At 49.3% G+C, this 18,803-nt stretch overlaps 1 protein-coding gene across 1 annotated transcript in view; it reads left to right on the forward strand.

The window, feature by feature from the left end:
* Window positions 1–828: 828 nt before the first annotated feature.
* The window catches only part of LOC147118188 (ATP-dependent chromatin remodeler CHD8-like), a 131,902-nt gene continuing 113,927 nt past the window's right edge, over window positions 829–18,803 (forward strand). The window contains 2 exon segments of the mRNA XM_085984289.1: window positions 829–1,748; window positions 2,455–3,601. Of these exon segments, the coding sequence (XP_085840415.1) occupies window positions 2,630–3,601 (972 nt within the window). The 5' untranslated portion in view covers window positions 829–1,748; window positions 2,455–2,629.

The following is an 18,803-nucleotide window of genomic DNA, read 5'->3' on the forward strand; positions in this document are numbered from 1 at the left end:
CCTCCCTTCCTCCATCCATCCATTTCCTCCCTCCATCCATCCCTTCCTCCCTCCCTCCCTCCATCCATCCATTCCTCCCTCCATCCATCCATTCGTCCCTTCCTCCATCCATTCCTCCCTTCCTCCCATCCATTCCTCCCTTCCCTCCATCCATTCCTCCCTTCATCCATCCATTCCTCCCTCCATCCATCCATTCCTCCCTCCATCCATCCCTTCCTCCATCCATCCATCCCTTCCTCCATCCATCCATTCCTCCCTCCATCCATCCATTCCTCCCTTCCTCCATCCATCCATCCTCCCTTCCTCCATTCATCCATTCCTCCCTTCCTCCATCCATCCATTCCTCCCTTCCTCCATCCATCCATCCATTCCTCCCTTCCTCCATCCATTCCTCCCTTCATCCATCCATCCATTCCTCCCTCCATCCATCCATCCCTTCCTCCCTCCCTCCCTCCATCCATCCATCCATCCATCCATTCCTCCCTCCCTCCATCCATTCCTCCCTCCCTCCCTCCATCCATTCCTCCCTCCCTCCATCCATTCCTCCCTCCCTCCATCCATTCCTCCCTCCCTCCATCCATTCCTCCCTCCCTCCATCCATTCCTCCCTCCCTCCATCCATTCCTCCCTCCCTCCATCCATTCCTCCCTCCATCCATCCCTCCCTCCCTCCATCCCTCCCTCCCTCCCTCCATCCATCCCTCCCTCCCTCCATCCATCCCTCCCTCCCTCCATCCATCCCTCCCTCCATCCATCCCTCCCTCCCTCCATCCATCCCTCCCTCCCTCCATCCATCCCTCCCTCCCTCCATCCATCCCTCCCTCCCTCCATCCATCCCTCCCTCCCTCCATCCATCCCTCCCTCCCTCCATCCATTCCTCCCTCCCTCCATCCATTCCTCCCTCCCTCCATCCATTCCTCCCTCCCTCCATCCATTCCTCCCTCCCTCCATCCATTCCTCCCTCCCTCCATCCATTCCTCCCTCCCTCCATCCATTCCTCCCTCCCTCCATCCATTCCTCCCTCCCTCCATCCATTCCTCCCTCCCTCCATCCATTCCTCCATCCATTCCTCCATCCATTCCTCCATCCATTCCTCCATCCATTCCTCCATCCATTCCTCCCTCCATTCCTCCCTCCATTCCTCCCTCCATTCCTCCCTCCATTCCTCCCTCCATTCCTCCCTCCATTCCTCCCTCCATTCCTCCCTCCATTCCTCCCTCCATTCCTCCCTCCATTCCTCCCTCCATTCCTCCCTCCATTCCTCCCTCCATTCCTCCCTCCATTCCTCCCTCCATTCCTCCCTCCATTCCTCCCTCCATTCCTCCCTCCATTCCTCCCTCCATTCCTCCCTCCATTCCTCCCTCCATTCCTCCCTCCATTCCTCCCTCCATTCCTCCCTCCATTCCTCCCTTCCTCCCTCCCTTCCTCCCTTCCTCCCTTCCTCCATCCATCCATTCCTCCCTTCCTCCATCCATCCATCCATTCCTCCCTCCATCCATCCATTCCTCCCTTCCTCCATCCATTCCTCCCTTCCTCCATCCATTCCTCCCTTCCTCCATCCATCCATTCCTCCCTCCCTCCATCCATCCCTCCCTCCATCCCTTCCTCCCTCCATCCCTCCCTCCTTCCTCCCTTCCTTCCTCCTCCCTCCCTCCCTTCTATCCATCCGTCCATTCTCCATCCATCCATCCCTTCCTCCATCCTTTCTTCCATCCTTTCCCTTCTCCATCCCGCCCACCTGGCCTAATCGGTGAGTACAATTTCCCCCAATCCATCCCATTCTCCCTCTCTCTCTCTGTCTCTGGCGCGCTCTCTCTTTTTCTCTCCGGCTCTCGCTCTCTCTGTGTCTCTGTCTCTCAAGTTGCTATGAGAGGCGGGATGCAGCAGGGGTTTCTTAAAGGGACAGAGCCCGTGGATGGCTGGTGGTGCTGATGGATTAAAAGGGCAGTGTGTGCTGTTAAAAGCTGCAGGTTTAAAGAGGCTGCGTGTGCAATGGTGGTTGGGGGTGGGTGTATGAGGCTAGTGCGGGCAGGCGGAGGCGGTGCAGGTGGCTTCGAAGAGTCGGTATCACTTGCTCTCTCTTCAACCCCCTTATTTTCTGTAGTGGAAGTTTAATTTGATGGTTGAATGCTTCGCGCATGGCTGTCGGTTTCTGTGTGTTCTGTAGTTAAAGGGACAGTGGCACCCATTCTATGTGTCTGTGGCAGTGCTGAGGGATCGCTGCACTGTCGGAGGGGCAGTACTGGAGGAGTGCTGCACTGTCGGAGGGGGAGGACCGAGGGAGGCGCAGTACTGAGGGAGTGTTGACTCGGGAGAGTACTGCCTCTGAGCTATGCTGACACTCTGTACCACTGTTGTTGATGAATTTGCGCATTGACCTGTAGTTGTTGAGGGAGGGGGGGCGGCCGGCAGGGGCAACGCCTAAAGTTTCTTCTCTCTCCTTCCCTCCCCTGCAGAAGTTACTCCGAGTGTTGAGCGCGGCCAATGAGAACCCAGTGCTGCCTTGCTTTTGTTTCCTGCCGAGAGAGTCTGCGGGCCGAAGATGCGCGAGTGAGCTCGCCCCTCCTACCCTCCCCCAGCGAACAGGAGCGAACCCGGGGGCCCCCCTCGGAGACAGACAGCTGAGCCGCCATGGCGGACCCCATCATGGACTTGTTCGACGACCCTGGCCTCTTTGCAGAGGGACTGGACTCGCTGACGGCCGGCTCCATTGCCGATGACCTGGACCTGGGTGACGGCTTCGAGCCGCTGGAGCCCGGCCCCGAGCTGGCCAAGGTTCACCCCTTCGACGGGCTGTCTCAGTTCCACCAGCCCGCCCGGGAGAGCGACCAAGCGCCGCACCACCACGCCTCCTACGCCATCTTCTCCACCCTCAAGTCGCAGGGCGACAGCTTCGATGACCAGAGCCCGCTGTGGGCGCAGCCAGCCCCTGATCGAGGGCACGAACTCCAGCCGCCGCCTCCTCCTGCCTCGCAAGAGACCGAGTACCTGGCCCATCACGACTACGCCTTGCAGCAGAGCGAGCAGCAGCAGCTGCCGCCCCCCTCCGCTCCTGCTCCCATCCCTGCCCCGACACCCGCCCTCACTACGCAGCCCACCCTCAGCGCTTTCTCCCAAGCCCAGGACGCGCTCAGTCAGGGCAACCCGTTCATGGGGGTCCACGGTTCTCAGCCGCCCCCCGCTGCAATCCGCAAGACCCTTCCTCCTCCTCCTCCTCCTCCGACCCCCGCTTCCATCGAGACCCCCGGCTTTCCCGGGCAAGGCCAGCAGGCGGTCTCCGTCTCGACCTCGTCCTCCTCCTCGTCCCCGGCCCAGTACAACATCCGCTACTCCTTGCCCGGCCAGGCCGTGCCCAACGGAGGGGTGGTCGTGCCCCCCGGGGCCGTGCTGACCAGCACCCAGGGGGTGTCGTACATCTCCGGCAACGCAGTCTTCACCACTGCCGGCAGCAGCCAGGGCCAGGGAGTGCAGGCCAACGGGCCGCCACTCAACCAGGTGCTGCTCCAGCCCGTAACAGCCCAGCAAACCCAAGGCAACTTCACCACGGCCACCCTGACCACCGTCAAACCCAACGTGACAATCGCACCCTCACCGGCCTCTCAGGTAAGTGCCGCGCGGCGTGGTTTAGATACAGAGTAAAGCTCCCTCTACACTGTCCCATCAAACACTCCCAGGGCAGGTACAGCATGGGTTAGATACAGAGTAAAGCTCCCTCTACACTGTCCCATCAAACACTCCCAGGGCAGGTACAGCACGGGTTAGATACAGAGTAAAGCTCCCTCTACACTGTCCCATCAAACACTCCCAGGGCAGGTACAGCATGGGTTAGATACAGAGTAAAGCTCCCTCTGCACTGTCCCATCAAACACTCCCAGGGCAGGTACAGCACGGGTTAGATACAGAGTAAAGCTCCCTCTACACTGTCCCATCAAACACTCCCAGGGCACGTACAGTAGCGGTTAGATACAGAGTAAAGCTCCCTCTACACTGTCCCATCAAACACTCCCAGGGCAGGTACAGCACAGGTTAGATACAGAGTAAAGCTCCCTCTACACTGTCCCATCAAACACTCCCAGGGCAGGTACAGCACAGGTTAGATACAGAGTAAAGCTCCCTCTACACTGTCCCATCAAACACTCCCAGGGCAGGTACAGCACAGGTTAGATACAGAGTAAAGCTCCCTCGACACTGTCCCATCAAACACTCCCAGGGCAGGTACAGCACGGGTTAGATACAGAGTAAAGCTCCCTCTACACTGTCCCATCAAACACTCCCAGGGCAGGTACAGCACGGGTTAGATACAGAGTAAAGCTCCCTCTACACTGTCCCATCAAACACTCCCAGGGCAGGTACAGCACGGGTTAGATACAGAGTAAAGCTCCCTCTACACTGTCCCATCAAACACTCCCAGGGCAGTGACAACACGGGTTACAAATGAAGATTAAATACGTGGGGTTACGGGGATAGGGTTTGGGTGGGATGGCTGTCGGTGTAGGGTTTGGATGATCAGCCATGATCTCGTTGAATGGCGGAGCAGGCTCGAAGGGCCGAATGGCCTACTCCTGATCCTATCTTCTATGTTTCTAAGATAAGAAATAGGAGCAGGAGTCGGCCATTCGGCCCCTCGAGCCTGCTCCGCCAGTTCGATAAGATCATGGCTGATCTGATCTTGGCCTCGATGCCATTTTCCCGTGCTCTCCCCATAACCCTTGACTCCCCTGTAGCTCCAATATATGTCTATATCTCCACCTTAAATATTCAATGACCCAGCTTCCGCAGCGCTCTGGGACAGAGAATTCCAAAGATTCACCACCCTCAGAGAAGAAATTCCTCCTCCTCTCTGTTTTAAATGGGCGACCCCTTATCCTGAAACTGTGCCCCCTAGTTCTAGATTCCCCCACGAGGGGAAACATCCTCTCAGCATCCACCCTGTCGAGCCCCCTCAGAATCTTATGTTTCAATAAGATCCCCTCTCATTCTTCTAAACTCCAATGAGTACAGGCCCAACCTGCTCAACCTTTCCTCATAAGACAGCGCCTTCATCTCCGGAATCAACCTCGTGAACCTTCTCTGAACTGCCTCCAATGCAAGTATATCCCTCCTTTAAATAAGGAGACCAAAATTGCACGTAGTACTCCAGGTGTGGTCTCACCAACACCCTGTACAGTTGTAGGAAGACTTCCCTACTTTTATACTCCATCCCCCTTGCAATAAAGGCCAACATTCCATTTGCCTACCTGAATGCTAACTTTGTTTCATGTACGAGGGCCCCCAGATCATTCTGTACCGCAGTATTATGTAACCTCTCCATTTTAATAATTTGCTTTTTTATTTTTCCTACCAAAGTGGATAACCTCACATTTTCCCACATTACACTCCATCTGCCAAATTTTTGCCCACTCACTTAACCTATCTCTTTGCAGACTTCTTGTGTCCTCTTCACAATTTGCTTTCCCACCTATCTTTGTATCATCAGCAAATTTGGCTGCAGTACACTCGACCATTCATCCAAGTCATTAATATAGATTGTAAATAGTTGAGGCCCCAGCACTGATCTCTGTGGCACCCCACTCGTTACAGTTTGCCAACTGGAAAATGTTCCATCTATCCCGACTCTCTTCTGTTAGTTGATTTAATTTAATGTGAATTAATTAAAGGGTTAGTCATGGCAGCACAGCTCGGTCCCGTGGCATGCTCCTCCTGCACTATGTGGGAAATCGGGGACGCTTCCTGTGTCCCTGACGACCATGTGTGCGGGAAGTGTATCCAGATGCAGCTACTGGCAGACCGCATTGCCGCACTGGAGCTGTGAATGGATACATACTGGAGCATTCGCGATGCTGAGGACATTGTGGGTAGCACGTTTAGGGAGTTGGTCACACCGCAGGTAAAGGCTGCACAGGCAGGAAGGGAATGGGTGACCACCAGGCAGAGTGGTAGGCGCAGGCAGGTGGTGCAGGGGGTCCCCTGTGGCCATCCCCCTCTCAAACAGATATACCGCTCTGGAAATTGTTGGGGGAGGCAGCAGCAGCCGCCAACTTCCTGGCACCATGGGATGAACTACAGAATTTGTTTATCCCAGCTTGACAACAGATAGCAAGAGTTTCTACAGCTATATAAAAAGAAAAAGGGTGGCTAAAGTGAACGTTGGTCCCTTAGAGGATGGGACCGGGAAACTAGTGGTGGGGAACATGGAGATGGCAAAGACGCTGAACAAATATTTTGTATCAGTCTTTACAGTAGAGGACACTAAAAATATCCCAACACTGGACAAACAGGGGGCAATGGGGGGGGAGGAGCTAAAGATGATTAAAATCACTAAGGAGATGGTACTCGGTAAAATAATGGGACTTAAGGCGGATAAATCCCCCGGACCTGATGGCCTACATCCTAGGGTCTTGAGAGAAGTGGCGGTAGGGATTGTGGATGCATTGGTGATTATTTTCCAAAACTCCCTGGACTCAGGAAAGGTCCCGGCAGATTGGAAAACTGCTAATGTAACACCCTTATTTAAGAAGGGAAGGAGACAAAAAGCTGGAAACTATAGACCAGTTAGCCTAACATCTGTGGTTGGTAAAATGTTGGAGTCCATTATTAAGGAAACAGTAACAGAGCATTTGGATAAACATAATTTAATAGGACAGTCTCAGCATGGTTTTACGAAGGGGAAGTCATGTTTGACAAATTTGCTCGAATTCTTTGAGGATGTAACATACAGGGTAGATAAAGGGGAACCAGTGGATGTGGTGTATTTGGACTTCCAAAAGGCATTTCACAAGGTTCCACACAAAAGATTACTGATCAAGATAAAAAATCACGGGATTGGGGGTAATATACTGGCATGGGTGGAAGGTTGGCTATCGAACAGAAAGCAGAGAGTTGGGATAAATGGTTCGTTCTCGGGCTGGCAATCAGTAACTCGTGGTGTTCCGCAGGGGTCAGTGCTGGGACCCCAACTCTTTACAATCTATATTAACGATTTGGAGGAAGGGACCGAGTGCAACATATCCAAGTTTGCCGACGATACCAAGATGGGAGGGAAAGCAGTGAGTGAGGAGGACATAAAAAACCTGCAAAAGGACATAGACAGGCTAAGTGAGTGGGCAGAGATTTGGCAGATGCAATATAATGTTGGAAAGTGTGAGGTTATGCACTTTGGCAGAAAAAATCAAAGAGCAAGTTATTATCTAAATGGAGAGAAACTGCAAAGTGCTACAGTACAAAGGAATCTGGGGGTCCTGGTGCATGAAACACAAAAAGTTAGTATGCAGGTGATCAGGAAGGTCAATGGAATCTTGGCTTTTATTGCAAGGGGGATGGAGTATAAAAACAGGGAAGTCTTGCTTCAGTTATACAGGGTATTGGTGAGGCCACACCTGGAATACTGCGTGCAGTTTTGGTTTCCATATTTAAGAAAAGATATACTTGCTCTCGAGGCGGTTCAGAGAAGGTTCACTTGGTTGATTCCGGAGATGAGGGGGTTGACGTATGAGGAAAGGTTGAGTAGGTTGGGACTCTACTCATTGGAGTTCAGAAGAATGAGAGGCGATCTTATCGAAACATATAAGATTGTGAGGGGGCTTGATCGGGTGGATGCGGTGAGGATGTTTCCACTGATGGGTGAGACTAGAACTAGGGGGCATAATCTTGGAATAAGGGGCTGCCCTTTCAAAACTGAGATGAGGAGAAACTTCTTCACTCAGAGGGTAGTAAATCTATGGAATTTGCTACCCCAGAGAGCTGTGGAAGCTGCGACATTGAATAAATTTAAATCGGAGATAGACAGTTTCCTAGCAGAAAAGGGAATTCGGGGTTACGGGGAGAGGGCAGGGAAGTGGACGTGAGTCTAGATTCAGATCAGCCATGATCCTATTGAATGGCGGAGCAGGCCCGAGGGGCCGTGTGGCCTACTCCTGCTGCTACTTATGTTCTTATGTTGGGTGATTGGGCAGAAACATGGCAAATGCACTATAATGTGGATAAATGTGAGGTTATCCACTTTGGTGGCAAAAACAGGAAGGCAGATTATTATTTGAATGGCAATAGATTGGGAGAAGGGGAAGTGCAAAGAGACCTGCGTGTTCTTGTGCACCAGTCGCTGAAGGTAAGCATGCAGGTGCAGCAGGCGGTTAAGAAGGCAAATGGTATGTTGGCCTTCGTAGCAAGAGGGTTTGAGTACAGGAATAAGGATGTCTTGCTACAGTTGTACAGGGCCTTGGTGAGACCACACCTTGAGCATTGTGTGCAGTTTTGGTCACCTCACCTGAGGAAGGACGTTCTTGCCATGGAAGGAGTGCAGCGAAGATTCACCAGGCTGATACCTGGGATGGCAGGAATGACTTATGAGGAGAGATTGTGTCGATTGGGCTTATACTCACTGGTGTTTAGGAGATTGAGAGGGGATCTCATCGAAACCTATAAAATTCTGTCAGGCCTGGACAGACTAGATGCAGGAAGGATGTTTCTGATGGCCGGGGAGTCCAGAACCAGGGGTCATAGTCTAAGGATAAGGGGTAAGCCATTTAGGACTGAAATTAGGAATTTCTTCACCCAGAGTGGTGAACCTGTGGAATTCTCTGCCACAGAGGGCGGTGGAGGCCAGTTCATTAAGTATATTGAAGAAAGAGTTGGATATATTTTTTAAGGCTAAAGGGATCAAGGGATATGGGGAGAAGGCAGGGACAGGGTACTGAATTTGGATGATCAGCCATGATCTCATTGAATGGCGGAGCAGGCTCGAAGGGCCGAATGGCCTACTCCTGCTCCTATCTTCTATGTTTCTATGAATTCCTAGAGTGTATACGGGATGGTTTCGTGGACCAGTATGTCGAGGAACTAACCAGAGATCAGGCCATCTTAGACTGGGTATTATGTAATGAGAGAGGATTAATTAGCAATGTTGTTGTGCGAGGCCCCTTGGGGAGGAGCGATCATAATATGATAGAATTTTTCATTAAAATGGAGAGTGAAGTAGTTGACTCGGAGACTCGGATCCTGAATTTAAATAAAGGAAACTACGATGGTATGAGGCGCGAATTGGCTAGGATGGATTGGGGAACCTTACTTAAAGAGTTGACGTTGGATAGGGTATGGCAAACATTTAAAGTTCGCATGGATGAACTACAGAATTTGTCCATCCCTGTCTGGCATAAAAATAAAAGAATAAAGGTGGCGCAACCGTGGCTAACCAGTGAAATTAGGGATAGCATAAGATCCAAGGAGAGGACATATAAATTGGCCGGAGAAAGTAGCATACCTGAGGATTGAGAGCAGTTTAGGATACAGCAAAGGAGGACAAAAGGATTTATTAAGAGGGGGAAAATAGAGTATGCGAGTAAGCTTCCAGGGAACATAAAAACTGAGCGTAAAAGCTACTATAGATATGTGAAGAGAAAAAGATTGGTGAAGTCAAGCGTAGGTCCCTTGCAGTCAGAATCAGGGGAATTTATAATGGGGAACAAAGAAATGGCAGACCAATTAAATACATACTTTGGTCCTGTCTTCACAAAGGAGGACACAAATAACCTCCCAGAGATGCTGGGGAACATAGGGTCTAATGAGAGGGAGGAGCTGAATGAAATCAGTATTTGTAGGGAAATGGTGTTTGGGAAATTGACTGGATTGAAGGCCAATAAATCCCCAGGGCCTGATAATCTACATCCTAGGGTACTTAAGGAAGTAGCCCTAGAAATAGCAGATGCATTGCTGGTCATCTTCCAAAGCTCTATAGACTCTGGCGCAGTTCCCATGGATTGGAGGGTGGCTAATGTAACCCCACTATTCAAAAAAGGTGGTAGAGAGAAAACGGGGAATTACAGACCGGTAAGCCTGACATCGGTAGCAGGGAAAATGCTAGAGTCCATTATCAAAGATGTAATAGCAGAGCACTTGGAAAACCGTGACAGGATCGGACAAAGTCAACATGGATTTACAAAAGGTAAATCATGCTTGACTAATCTACTGGATTTTTTTGAGGATGTAACTGGTAGAATAGATAAGGGAGAACCAGTGGATGTGGTGTATTTGGACTTTCAGAAGGCTTTCGATAAGGTCCCGCATAAGAGATCAGCGTGTAAAGTTAAGGCACATGGGATTGGGGGCAAGGTACTGACTTGGCTAGAGAACTGGTTGGCAGACAGAAAGCAAAGAGTTGGAATAAACGGGTCTTTTTCCGAGTGGCAGGCAGTGACTAGTGGGGTACCGCAGGGATCGGTCCTAGGACCCCAGCTATTCACAATATATACTAATGATCTAGACGAGGGAACTAGATGTAATCTCTCCAAGTTTGCAGATGACACAAAGCTGGGTGGGCGTGTGTGCTGTGAGGAGAATGCAGAGAAACTCCAGTATGATTTGGACAGGTTGGGTGATTGGACAGATGCAGTATAATGTGGATAAATGCGAGGTTATCCACTTTGGTGGCAAAAAGTGGAAGGCAGATTATTATCTGAACAGCAATAGATTGGGAAAAGGGGAAGTGCAACGAGACCTGGGTGTCCTTGTGCACCATTCGCTGAAGGTAAGCATGCAGGTGCAGCAGGCGGTTAAGAAGGCAAATAGTATGTTGGCCTTCATAGCGAGAGGATTCGAGTACAGGAGCAGGGATGTCTTGCTGCAGTTGTACAGAGCCTTGGTGAGACCACACCTTGAGTATTGTGTGCAGTTTTGGTCACCTTATCTGAGGAAGGATGTTCTTGCCATGGAGGGAGTGCAGCGAAGATTCACCAGACTGGTACCTGGAATGACGTATGAGGAGAGATTGGGTTGATTGGACTTGTACTCGCTGGAGTTTAGAAGAATGAGAGGGGATCTCATTGAAACTTATAAAATTCTAACAGGACTAGACACAGGAAGGATGTTCCCGATGGCGGGGGAGTCCAGAACCAGGGGTCACAGTCTAAGGATAAGGGGTAAGCCATTTAGGAGAGAGATGAGGAGGAATTTCTTCACCCAGAGAGTGGTGAACCTGTGGAATTCTCTACCACACAAGGCAGTTGAGGCCAATTCATTAAATATATTCAAGAAGGAGTTAAATATATGTCTTAAGGCTAAAGGGATATGGGGAAAAAGCAGGGACAGGGTATTGAATTTGGATGATCAGCCATGATCTCATTAAATGGCGGAGCAGGCTCGAGGGGCCGAATGGCCTACTCCTGCTCCTATCTTCTATGTTAGCCAATCCTCCATCATATATTAATATATTACCCCCAACCCGGTGAGCTCTTACCTTGTGCAGTAACCTTTTATGTGGCACCTTATCGAATGCCTTCTGGAAATCCAAATACACTACATCTACTGGTTCCCCTTTATCCACCCTGCTCGTTACATCCTCAAAGAACTCTAGTAAATCTGTCAAACACGATTTCCCTTTCATACAATCAAGCAGAGTCAACATGGTTTTATGATTTCTTAAATATCCTGTTATTACCTCCTTAATAACAGATTCCAGCATTTTCCCAATGACAGATGTTCGGCTAACTGGCCTATAGTTTCTTGCTTTCTGTCTCCATCCTTTCTTGAATAGGGGCGTTACAATTGCGGTTTTCCAATCCGCTGGGACCTCTCCAGAATCCAGGGAATTTTGGTAGATTAGATTCATAGAATCAGCAAGTTACAGCACGGAAGGAGGCCATTTCGGCCCATCGTGTCCGCGCCGGCCAACAATGAGCTATCAAACCTAATCCCACTTCCCAGCTCTTTGTCCGTAGCCCTGCAGGTTAGATCACCCCAAGTGCACATCCAAGTACTTTTTAAATGTGGTTCGGGTTCCTGCCTCTACCACCCTTTCAGGCAGTGAGTTCCAGACCCCCACCGCCCTCTGGGTGAAGACATTTCCCCTCAAATCCCCTCTAAACCTTCCCCCAATTACTTTAAATCTGTGCCCCCTGGTTTTTGACCCCTCTGCTAAGGGAAACAGGTCCTTTCTATCCACTTTATCTAGGCCCCTCATAATTTTATACACCTCAATAAGGTCTCCCCTCAGCCTCCTCTGTTCCAATGAACACAGACCCCGCCTGATGCGCTATCAATTACTCATAAAAGACTGAGAGTTAAGAGAGTAACTAAAGGCTTTTATTAACAAAAGAATGAAGGTCTGCCTCGAGTGGTCGACCGGTCCAGAAATACAAAGGGCTGGGGAGCAGTCACCTTTATACTAGGACTTGTGGGAGGAGTCAGCCGAGGCATGTCCAGGCATGTACACAGTGGAATACAAACAGTGGTTTACCACACAGCCTATCCAGTCTTTCCTCATAGCTAAGATTCTCTACTCCCGGCAACATCCTTGTAAATCTCCTCTGTACCCTCTCTAGTGCAACCAAATCTTTCCTGTAATGTGGTGACCAGAACTGCGCGCAGTACTCTCGCTGAGGCCTAACCAGTGTTTTATACAAACAATGCATCCATTATCTCTGTAACCACTTCTTTTAAGACCTTAGGATGTCAGCCATCAGGTCCAGGGGACTTGTCAGCCTTTAGCCCCATTAGTTTGCCCAGTTCATCAAAAATTCCGGATAACCGAAGCGCTCCGTATAAAGCAACAAACCCTGTTGCTTAGCAACAGCTTCAGAACAATGTCCACTAGTTGCAAGCGTCTCTGTAGCTTAGCAACAGCTGCAGCCACACCCTTGCCTTCCTCCATTTGTTGCTGTGCAAGTAATAAAATTTACCTGAACCGACTCCTGAATTTTGCCGGTTAACCGACATTTCCGGTTATTTAGGTGCCAGTAAATCGAAAGTTTCCTGTACTTTTTGTCTAGTGATGGTCATTGTTTTAAGCTCCTCCCTCCCTATAGCCCCTTGATTATCAATTATTATTGGGATGCTTTTAGTGTCTTCTACCGTGAAGACCGATACAAAATATTTGTTCACAGTCTCTGCCATTTCCTTGTTGCCCATTATTAATTCCCCAGTCCCATCCTCTAAGGGACCAAAGTTTATAGCTACTCCCCTTTTATATATCTGTAGAAGCTCTTGCTATCTGTTTTTATATTTTTTGCTAGCTTACTCTTACAAAAGCTATATTCTCCCTCTATTATTTTTTTAGTCGTTCTTTGCTGGCTGCTAAAGATTTCCCAATCCTCTGGCCTACCACAAATCTTCACAACATTGTATGTCTTTTCTTTCAATTTGATAGCATCCTTAACTTCTTTAGTTAGCCATGGATGGTGCACCCTTCTCAGAGTCTTTCTTTCTCACTGGAATACACCTTTGCTGAGATTTATGAAATATCTCCTTCAATGTCTGCCACAGACGACACAAAGCTGGGTGGGAGGGTAAGCTGTGAGGAGGATGTCGTGAAACTCCAGTACGATTTGGACAGGTTGGGTGATTGGGCAGAAACCTGGCAAATGCACTATAATGTGGATAAATGTGAGGTTATCCACTTTGGTGGCAGAAACAGGAATTGCAGATTATTATTTGAATGGCAATAGTTTGAGAGAAGGAGAAGTGCAAAGAGACCTGGGTGTTATTGTGCACCAGTCGCTGAAGGTAAGCATGCAGGTGCAGCAGGCGGTTAAGAAGGCAAATGGTGTGTTGGCCTTCGTAGCCAGAGGGTTCGAGTACAGGAACAAGGATGTCTTGCTGCAGTTGGACAGGGCCTTGGTGAGGCCGCACCTTGAGTATTGTGTGCAGTTTTGGTCGCCTTACCTGAGGAAGGACGTTCTTGCCATGGAGGGAGTGCAGCGAACATTCACCAGGCTGATACCTGGGATGGCAGGAATGACGTATGAGGAGAGATTGTGCCGATTGGGCTTATACTCACTGGAGTTTAGAAGATTGAGAGGGGATCTCATCGAAACCTATAAAATTCTGTCAGGCCTGGACAGAAGAGATGCAGGAAGGATGTTTCTGATGGCCGGGGAGTCCAGAACCAGGGGTCACAGTCTAAGGATAAGGGGTAAGCCATTTAGGACTGAAAGGAATTTCTTCACCCAGAGAGTGGTGAACCTGTGGAATTCTCTGCCACAGAGGGCGGTGGAGGCCAATTCATTAAATATATTCAAGAAAGAGTTGGATATATTTCTTAAGGCTAAAGGGATCAAGGGATATGGGGAGAAGGCAGGGACAGGGTACCGAAATTGGATGATCAGCCATGATCTCATTGGCGGAGCAGGCTCGACGGGCCGAATGGCCTACTCCTATCTTCTATGTTTATCTACCGTCTTATCCTTTAATCTATTTTCCCAGTCTACTTTAGCCCTTTGTAATTGCCTTTATTTAAGTTCAGGACACTAGTTTCAGACCCAAGTTTCTCACCCTCAAACTGAATTTGACATTCTTTCATGCTATGATCACTCTTCCCTAGAGGATCCTTTACTATGAGATCATTAATGAATCCTGTCTCATTACACATTAGTGTTCTAAGAAACCATCCTGTTTTATGAACTCGCTACCCTTGCCAATTTGATTTGTCCAATCTTTCAGGAGATTAAAATCGCTCATGATTATCGCAGCACCTTTCTTACAAGCCCCTATTATTTCTTGATTCATACTCTGTCCATATGCAGTAAGACCTGGACAACATTCAGACTTGGGCTGACAAGTGGCAAGTAACATTCGCACCACACAAGTGCCAGGCAATGACCATCTCCAACAAGCGAGACTCCAACCATCTCCCCTTGACATTCAATGGCATGACCATCACTGAATCCCCCACTATCAACATCCTGGGGATTACCATTGATCAGAAACTGAACTGGACCAGCCATATAAATACTGTGGCTACAAGAGCAGGCTAGAGGCTGCGAATTCTGCGGCGAGTGTCTCACCACCTGACTCCCCAAAGCCTTTCCACCATCTACAAGGCACAAGTCAGGAGTGTGATGGAATACTCTCCACTTGCCTGGATGAGTGCAGCTCCAACAACACTCAAGAAGCTCGACACCATTCAGGATAAAGCAGCCCGCTTGATTGGCACTCCATCCACCACCTTCAACATTCACTCCCTCCACCACCGGCGCACTGTGGCTGCAGTGTGTACCATCTACAAGATGCACTGCAGCAACTCGCCAAAGCTCCTTCAACAGCACCTTCCAAACCCGCAACCTCTACCACTTAGAAGGACAAGGGCTGCAGACGCATGGGAACATCACCACCTACAAGTTCCCCTCCAAGCCACACACCATCCTGACTTGGACCTGTATCGCCGTTCCTTCACTGTCGCTGGGCCAAAATCCTGGAACTCCCTAACAGCATTGTGGGTGTACCTACACCATATGGACTGCAGCGGTTCAAGAAGGCGGCTCACCACCATCTTCTCAAGGGCAATTCGGGATGGGCACTCAATGCAGGCCTAGCCAGCGACGCCCACATCCCATCATAAGAACATAAGAAATAGGAGCAGGAGTAGGCCAATCGGCCCCTCGAGCCTGCTCCGCCATTCAATAAGATCATGGCTGATCTGATCCTAACCGCCAATCCACTATCACAGAACCATCTCCTGAATCTAACAGAATTAGACACACGAAATAGGAGCAGGATCAGGCTACACGGCCCCTGGGCCCGCTCCGCTACCCACAGGGCCGTGACCGATCCGAACCTAGACTCTTGTCCAAATTCTTGCCCGCTCCCCGTAACCCTTAATTCCCTTTACTTCTAGGAAACTGTCTATTTCTGTTCTAAATTTATGTAATGATGATGTAGCTTCTACAGCTTTTTGGGGCAGCATATTCCATGGACCTACCACCCTCTGAGTGAAGTAGTTCCTCTTCATCTCAGTTTTGAAAGAGCAGCCCCTTATTCTAAGACTATGCCCCCTAGTTCTAGTTTCACCCATCATCGGGGACATCCTCCCTGCATCCACCTGATCAATGAATAAAAAAAAACTCTGTCCTACAGTTTAGCTACTGTTAGGGGGCCTATAGACTACTCCCACCAGTGACTTCTTTCCCTTATTATTTCTAATCTCCACCTGATTCTACATCTTGATCTTCTGAGCCAATATAATTTCTCAGCACTGATCGCATCCTTTATTAACAGAGCTACCCCGCCTCCTTTTCCTTTTTGCCTATCCTTCCGAAATATCAAATACCTCATCTCACCTACTGACACTTGCTCCACTTGACCTACCTCATTCCCCAGAACCACATCCAGCAATGCCGCCGCCTCCCCCGTCGGGCCAGAAACATACTGATCAAGGAAGTTCTCCTGAACACACTTCAAAAATTCTTTCCCCTCTCTGCCCTTTACACTTTTGCTATCCCAGTCTATATTAGGATAGTTGAAGTCCCCTGTTATCACTACTCTATTGTTCTTGCACCTCTCTGTAATTACTCTGCAAATTTACTCCTCCATATCTTTCCCACTAATTGGTGGCCTATAGAATACACAATGGCCCAGTAATTCCTGTCGGGGGCTTGCCGCGCGTGCAAGCCCCCGACGTGCACTTACCCGGCGCGCCGACATCTGAAACCTGGCCCGCAGTGGATTTCCTGTAAGTGGCCCGGTTCTGATGTCGGCGCGCTGTGCTAACCTGACCCAGCGGCGTAGTTAGTGCGATGTGCCGGCTGGGATCAAGTGAGCACTGTTCAGCCAATCAGGGGAGGGGAAACTTCATTCATAAGTTTGATAGTAAAGACTGTCAAACTCATGAAAAGTACTGCACCCCAAAACACTACTTAAACTTGAAATAAAATTTTAAAAAGCATCCCAATAATTAAATTAACTATGAATAACTTTAAAAAACTATTTTAAACAATTAAATAAATTTTTAAAAAATAGGGTCTAAAACTAAACTTACCTTACTGTAGATTCTTTAAAAATAATAAACCTGTGGGGAAAAAAAAATTCTAAATTGTACTAAAAGACCACTTACCTGTAAAACTAAGTAGTTACGTGTGGTTTTTCAATGCGTAAAAACCGGAGGCCTTTACACGTGCAAATCTGTAAAAATACAGGAAATCCAAGTCGCACGCGCTGCCCGATACCGCGCATGCGTTCAGCCTCTTAACCCCTTGGGTCAGAGGACAGGAAATGCCGGTTTTCAGCGCATGCGCTGTGCATGCTGAAAACCGGCAATTCCTCCTGGCACACGCGTGAGTACCCTGTCCGTACTCATGCGTTGTGACAGGAATTACTGGGCCCTAGTAGTGTAAAGGCACCTCTATTATTAATTTTAGCCAGATAGATTCTGTCCTTGACCCCTCCAGGACATCCTCCCTCTCCAGCACTGTAACAGTGTAGCTACTGTTAGGGGGCCTATAGACTACTCCCACCAGTGACTTCCTTCCCTTACTATTTCTTCTCTCCACCCAAACTGATTCTACATCTTGATCGTCTGGGCCAATATCATTTCTCACCACTGCACTGATCTCATCCTTTATTAACAGAGCTACCCCATCTCCTTTTCCTTTCTGCCTATCCTTCCGAAATGTCAAATACCCCATAATATTCAGTTCCCAGCCTTGGTCACCTTGCAACCACGTCTCTCTAATGGCAATCAGATCATACCCATTTATTTCTATTTGTGCCGTCAACTCGTCTTATCTTGTTACGAATGCTGCGTGCATTCAGATAAAGAACTTTTAATTTTTTCTTTTTACCATTTTTACCTACTCTGAAACTATTTGCTGGTGCACGCTTATGTTCGTACGCTCTGGCTATCATTACCCCTATCGCTACCCTGCACTATTGCTTCTCCTTTCTCTTTAACTTTCTAAATACCCCTCCCCCACCCCCCCCCTCCACTATTTAGTTTAAAGCCCTATCTACCGCCCTAGTTATTCGATTTGCCAGGACACTGGTCCCAGCATGGTTCAAGTGAAGCCCGTCCTAACGGAACAGCTCCCTCTTTCCCCAGTACTGGTGCCAGTGCCCCACGAATCGAAACCCATTTCTCCCACACCAATCTTTGAGCCATGCGTTCATCTCTCTGATCAACCCTATGCCAATTTGCTTGTGGCTCAGGTAGTAATCCAGAGATTCTTACCTTTGTGGTTCTGCTTTTTAATTTAGCTCCCAGCTACTCATACTCCCTCAGCAGAACCTCTTTCTTAGTCCTACCTAAGTAGTTGGTACCTACATGCACCACGACAACTGGATCTTTCCCCTCCCACTCCAAGTTTCTCTCCAGCCCAGAGGAGATGTCCTCAACCCTGGCACTGGGCAGGCAACACAGCCTTCGGGACTCATTCTCTCGGCTGCAGAGAACAGTATCCCCCGAACTATACTGTCCCGTACCACTACATTCCTTTTTACTCCCCCAACTTGAATAGCCCCCTGTACCACGGTGCTGTAGTCAGTTTGCTCATCCTCCCTGCAGTCCCTGCTCTCGTCCACACAGGCTGCAAGAACCCCGTACCTGTTGGACAAGGGCTGAGGCTCCTCCAATGCTAAATCCTGGATCTTTATACCAACTTCACTTGCAGTCACACCCTTCTGTCCCTGACCACGGACTAGATTTGAAGTACACAGTAAAGCTCCCTCTACACTGTCCCATCAAACACTCCCAGGGCAGGTACAGCACGGGTTAGATACAGAGTAAAGCTGCCTCTACACTGTTCCATCAAACACCCCCAGGGCAGGTACAGCACGGATTAGATACAGAGTAAAGCTCCCTGTACACTGTCCCATCAAACACTCCCAGGGCAGGTACAGCACTGGTTAGATACAGCGTAAAGCTCCCTCTACACTGTCCCATCAAACACTCCCAGGGCAGGTACAGCACGGGTTAGATACAGAGTAAAGCTCCCTCTGCACTGTCCCATCAAACACTCCCAGGGCAGGTACAGCACGGGTTAGATACAGAGTAAAGCTCCCTCTACACTGACCCATCAAACACTCCCAGGGTAGGTACAGCACGGGT

This window comes from Somniosus microcephalus, chromosome 4 (genome assembly GCF_052327205.1).
Source record: "Somniosus microcephalus isolate GS21.2 chromosome 4, FLI_Smic_1.0, whole genome shotgun sequence".
NCBI classification, from domain to species: domain Eukaryota; kingdom Metazoa; phylum Chordata; class Chondrichthyes; order Squaliformes; family Somniosidae; genus Somniosus; species Somniosus microcephalus.